Below are 6,160 nucleotides of genomic sequence, written 5' to 3' on the forward strand. Positions count from 1 at the left end.
GTCTCACTCTGTCACCCAGGCTGCAGTGCAGTGGCATGATCTCGGCTCACTGCAAGCTCCGCCTCCCGGGTTCACACCATTCTCCTGCCTCAGCCTCTCGAGTAGCTGGGACTACAGGCACCGGCCACCACACCCGGCTAATTTTTTGTATTTTTAGTAGAGACGGGGTTTCACCGTGTTGGTGAAGAAGTCTAGCTATCCTGGTACTGCTAAAGGATGAGACCATATGGAGAGATGATGGGTGGGGAAGATGGGAAGGGTAGGACTGGGGAATGTGAAGGGGAATGGGAGGGTTGGGAGGGATGGAGGGAGACGCCTACAGAATCCCAGCTGTTTCAGTGTTCTTAGACCAGGCATCAGACATGGACGATATGAAGCCTTCCATTATGGGTTATTTAAATTGTGTCCCTAAAAAAGATATGTTGCAGTCTTAACCTTAAGTACCTCCAGAATATGATCTTATTTGGAAATAGGGATGTTGCAGATGAAATTGGTTAAAATGCGATCACATTGGAGTAGGGTTAGCCCTTAATCCAATATGACTGGTGTCCTGTGAGAAGAAAAGAAGAGACACAGAGACAGAGACACACAGGGAAAAGGCCATGTGAAGACTGAGGCAAAGCCTGGAGTTCTGTAGCTACAAGCCACGGAACACCAAGGATTGCCAGCCACCACCAGAGGCTAGGAGGAGGCAAGAATAGATTCTCCCGTAGGGGCAGCAATGGGAGCATGATCCTGCTGACACTTAGATTTCAGATTTCTGGCCTGCAGAACTGTGAGAGAAAATTTTTTGTTGTTTTAAGCTGCCAGGTTTATGGTATTTTGTTAAGGTAGCCTGAGGAAACTAGTATGCTTTCCTTCAAGACAATCTCAGGCCCAGCCACTGCCTGACTTAGTAAAACTAGCTGAGCCCAGTCAACCCCCAGATTCATGAATAAAATCAACAACTGTTATTGTGCTAAGCCACTGTTTTTGGGGTGGTCTGCTACACATTAATAGAAAACCAGAATATCTGTCCTTTTCTCTAGACACCAGCAACATTACCCAAAGTGTGTTACTTACTTTACCTAGACTACCAATGCCTCCCCAAGGCAATAGCTTCTTGACGCTGTGAAGGAAGCCTTTCAATAATTAGTCATGGGCTGATCTGCACCGAATCTCATTCATTTGGCCTGTCTCTATAGTTATACATTGGGCTGGGCATAGTGGCTCACGACTGTAATCCCAGCACTTTGGGAGGCCAAGGCAGGTGGATCACCAGAGGCCAGGAGTTCGAGACCAGCCTGACCAACATGATGAAACCCCATTTCTACTGAAAATACAAAAATTAGCCAGGTGTGGTGGTGCAGGCCTACAGTCCCAGCTACTTAGGAGGCTGAGGCAGGAGAATCGCTTGAACCCAGGAGGTGGAGGTTGCCGAGATGGCGTCACTGCACTCTAACCTGGGTGACAGAGTGAGACTCGATCAAAATATATATATATATTTGTGTATATAGTATAATATATATAAAGTATATATAATATATAAAAAATATATATTTATATAAATATATAAATTATATATACTATATATATACACACACATAAATATATACATATATATACACACACACAGAGTTATAGACTGATCTTTCTTTTAATCACATTGTATCCAATGCAGAGGGCTGCTTATTAATTTCCAAGTGATTATGGTTATCACTGTTAGCTGAGTATCTCCCAGAAAAACTCAAACTCAAATTTAGTGTCTGTTAAGTAGAAAAGGAAAATATAAAATTGTATGTATATTATGATTATAAACTTGGGGAAAATGCATAAATAAGCTAAAACTGTAAGGGAACACTGAGGAACAGTTTCATTTGAATGGTGGAGACATAATAGTACCTACATTTACTAGATCCTACTTTGTGCAGGCCCTGTGCCAGTCACTTTACAGACATAGTCTATAATTCTCATAATTATTCTGTAAGGAGGATATTATGATCCTCACTTTACAAATGAGGAAACAGACTCTAAGAGATACTACGTAGGAAAAATAGGGTGATACAGCTGGAAAGTGGCAGAATCTCGTTTCAAACCCATGCCTGGGCTCATTCTCCCTACCATAGATGGATTTCTCTTTTCTATTTGGTGCTGTTATTGAATTAATACATAAATCCCAGTGCCCAAAAGTCTGACTCTGGCATGAAGGTTCTTCTGACTGCACTTTCCCTGGCAGTCCTGAAGAAGCAGTTGAATATATACTTCAGGGAGAAACAAGACCACATACCTAAATGCAGCTGGACATCTTTCACCTCCAGGGTGCTGGACTTGCGATGCCGCGCAAGCTGACAGGCTGCTGTCACCACACTCTCGATAAAATCATCAGCAATCTGCAGCAGCATCTGGGGAAGGTAAAGTGGGGAGAGTCAGCACGACATTGGCAGGGTGGGCTCCTGTTGCTGGGACAAGTGCTTTCAGCTTGTATTGCGTATTTAGTCAGGCTTTCTAGTAGAAGGCTGGAATCAGCATTTGGGCTAAGGTGAGGAAGAGGAATGAGAAGAACAAAAGAAACATTACCCAGGTTGAGTGCAACTCATACCTTACTGAGCATATAATTTCTACCCAGCAGTAATCAACTAACTCAATCCCTGCCCTCCATATCTTTATTTATTAGTGAGAAAATAAAAGTGAATCATTTGAATTCCTCACTCACAGTATTTTAAAAGCACTTTTGTTTCCATTATCTCACTTAGTCCTTACAATAATCCTGTGAAGAAAATGGGACATGGATTTTATTCATTCCACAGAGGATTTCACAGACTCAGAGAAACTAATTTGTTCATGGCCATGTAAGTAGAAAGCAGAAGGCCAGGCGCAATGGCTTATGCCTGTAATCTCAGCACTTTGGGAGGCCGAGTTGGGAGGATCACTTGAGATCAGAAGTTCGAGACCAGCCCAACAATATTACAAGAGCCCCATCTGTATTTTAAAATAAATAGGCTGGGTGCGGTGGCTCATGCCTGTAATCCCAGCACTTTGGGAGGCTGAGGTGGGCGAATCATGAGGTCAAGAGATTGAGACCATCCTGGCCAACGTGGTGAAACCCTGTCTCTACTAAAAATACAAAAATTAGCTGGGTGTGGTGGCGTGTGTCTGTAGTCCCAGCTACTTGGGAGGCTGGGGCAGAAGAATCACTTGAACCCGGGAGGTGGAAGTTGCAGTCAGCCGAGATCGTGCCACTGTACTCCAGCCTGATGACAGAGCAAGACTCTGTCTCAAAAAATAATAATAATAATTTAAAAAATAATAACAAATAAATAGAGGCCAGGCATGGTGGCGCACACCTGTAATCCCAGAACTTTGGGAGGCTGAGGTGGGCAGATCATTTGAGGTCAGGAGCTCGAGACCAGCCTGACCAACATGGTGAAACCCAGTCTCTAAGGGCCGTGCACAGTGGCTCATGCCTGTAATCCCAGCACTTTGGAAGACCAAGGCAGGTGGATCAACTGAGGTCAGGAGTTTGAGACCAGCCTGACCAACATGGTAAAACCGTGTCTCTACTAAAAATACAAAATTAGCTGCGCACGGTGGCGGGCATCTGTAATCCCAGCTACTCTGGAAGTTGAGGCAGGAGAATTGCTTAAACCCAGGGGGTGGAGGTTGCAGTGAGCCGAGATTGCACCACTGCACTCCAGCCTGGGCGACAGGGCGAGACTCTGTCTCAAAAAAAAAAAAAGAAAGAAAGAAAGCAGAGGAACCAGGATTCCAACTCAAGGGTTCTGAGTCTAAATCTTGAGTTCTTTCCACATCACTATCAATTATTATTGAACTGTGTGAAGAGAAGGATGAGAATTCTGAAGATAAAAATCTACATATCTACATGAGGCACTCCTATAATCCCAGCACTTTGGGAGGCCGAGGCAGATAGTTTGCTTGAGCTCTGGAGTTTGAGACTAGCCTGGGCAACATGCATGGCAAAACCCTGTCTCTACAAAAAATACAGAAATTAGCTGGGCTTGGTGGCATGCACTTGTAGTCCCAGCTACTTGGGAGGCTGAAGTGGGAGGCTTGCTTGAGTCCACTTAGTCGAGACTGCAGTGAGCTATGATCATGGCACAGCACTCCAGCCTCGGTGATAGAGACCTCATCTCAAAAACAAACAAATAAGTAAATAAATATGCACACATGAAAAAACTGAGATTTTTATCAGTCCATAGAGTCCCCATGGCTTCCTCTGCTGACAAACAAAAACAAACTAAAATTACAACCATAGATACAAAATTCCTTGTTCTGGTGGACCATTAACTCATTGTCGTCTTTACTGTGGGAACCAAATGCACACCATCTAAGAGAAAGATTTCTGATTAAACAGCAGATCAATTGACCTCCTGTTCCTCCCTAATCCCATTAATATGACAGTTAAAAAAAACATATTGCCAGGTGCAATGGCTCATGCCTGTAATCCCAGCCCTTTGGGAGGCCAAAGTGGGTGGATGACCCGAGGTCAGGAATTCGAGACCAGCTTGACCAATATGGTGAAACTCCGTCTCTACTAAAATTACAAAAATTAGCTGGGTGTGATGGCGTGCACCTGTAGTCCCAGCTTCTCAGGAGACTGAGGCAAGAGAATAGCTTGAACCCGGGAGGCGGAGGTTGCAGTGAGCCAAGATCATGCCGCTGCACTCCAGCCTGGGCAACAGAGCAAGATTCCATCTCAAAAAAAAAAAAGAAGCTAAGGGATAAACTCTCAAGATAGGAGACTGGAATTTTCTCTGGAGATACTGAATGATTCCAGAGAAAAGACTCACAGATACTGACATTTAGGGAACTTTCCATTAGGAAGGTTGACTTGTGGACAAATTACTCTGAAGTCAATCAAGTCTGTGGTCTGCTAGAGTGAACCGAGACCAGCTCATAAAAGCCAATTGTGGGCCAGGCGCAGTGGCTCACGCCTGTAATCCCAGCACTTTGGGAGGCCGAGACAGGCGGATCACGAGGTCAGGAGATCGAGACCAACCCGGCTAACACGGTGAAACCCCGTCTCTACTAAAAATACAAAAAACTAGCTGGGCGTGGTAGCGGGCGCCTGTAGTCCCAGCTACTCGGGAGGTTGAGGCAGGAGAATGGCGTGAAATGGGAGGCGGAGCTTGCAGTGAGCCGAGATCAAGACACTGCACTCTAGCCTGGGTGACAGAGCGAGACTCCATGTCAAAAAAAAAAAAAAAAAGCCAATTATGTACCTCTTTTCCCAAGTTTGTATTTAGTGATGTCATGTTGGTAGAAATAGTTACATCACAGAAATAATAAAGTACTGCAAATTGGGCATTTTCCTCCAAAGAGCTGGTTGTTAAACATTTATCCATATATTACTGGGCCAAATTCATCAATTATGCTTCAAATCAGCTTTTCAGTGGGTGATTCTTTTTTTTTTTTTTTTTTTTTTGAGACAAGGTCTCGCTGTGTCGCCCAGGCTGGAGTGCAGTGGCACAGTCTCAGCTTCCTGCAAGCTCCACCTCCTGGGTTCACAGCATTCTCCTGCCTCAGCCTCCCAAGTAGCTGGGACTATAGGCTCCCGCCACCATGCCTGGCTAATTTTTTGTATTTTTAGTAGAGACGGGGTTTCACTGTGCTAGCCAGGATAGTCTCGATCTCCTGACCTTGTGATCCGCCCGCTTCGGCCTCCCAAAGTGCTGGGATTACAGGCGTGAGCCACTGCGCCTGCCCAGTGGGTGATTCTTTAAGAATGAATAGCCAGGGTCAGACATAGTGGCTCACACCTATAATCCCAGCACTTTGGAAGGCCGAGGCGGGTGGATCACTGGAGGTCAGAAGTTTGAGACCAGCCTGGCCAACATGGTAAAACCCTGTCTCTACTAAATATACGAAAATTAGTCAGGTATGGTGGTGTGCACCTGTAATCCCAGCTACTCGAGAGGCTGAGGTGGGAGAATCGCTTGAACCTGGGAGATGCAGTTTGCAGTGAGCCGGTATCGCACCACTGCCCTCCAGCCTGGGTGGCTGAGCAAGACTGTCTCAAAAAAAAAAAAAGAAGAAAAACAGTAAGGAAAGTTATATGGGCCAGCAGGCATGATAGCTCATGCCTGTAATCCCAGCACTTTGGGAGGCTGAGGTGGGTGAATCACCTGAGGTCAGGAGTCCGAGACCAGCCTGGCCAACGTGG

At 45.3% G+C, this 6,160-nt stretch overlaps 1 protein-coding gene across 4 annotated transcripts in view; it reads right to left on the reverse strand.

The window, feature by feature from the left end:
* The window catches only part of TAF12 (TAF12 RNA polymerase II, TATA box binding protein (TBP)-associated factor, 20kDa), a 45,910-nt gene that overhangs the window by 5,480 nt on the left and 34,270 nt on the right, over positions 1 to 6,160 (reverse strand). For all 4 annotated transcript variants that reach the window (XM_011981737.1, XM_011981738.1, XM_011981735.1 and 1 more), the window contains one exon: positions 2,267 to 2,381. In XM_011981737.1, the coding sequence (XP_011837127.1) occupies positions 2,267 to 2,381 (115 nt within the window). The remainder of the gene's footprint in view (positions 1 to 2,266; positions 2,382 to 6,160) is intronic.

This window comes from Mandrillus leucophaeus, unplaced genomic scaffold, assembly GCF_000951045.1.
Source record: "Mandrillus leucophaeus isolate KB7577 unplaced genomic scaffold, Mleu.le_1.0 Scaffold23, whole genome shotgun sequence".
Taxonomy (NCBI): Eukaryota; Metazoa; Chordata; class Mammalia; order Primates; family Cercopithecidae; genus Mandrillus; species Mandrillus leucophaeus.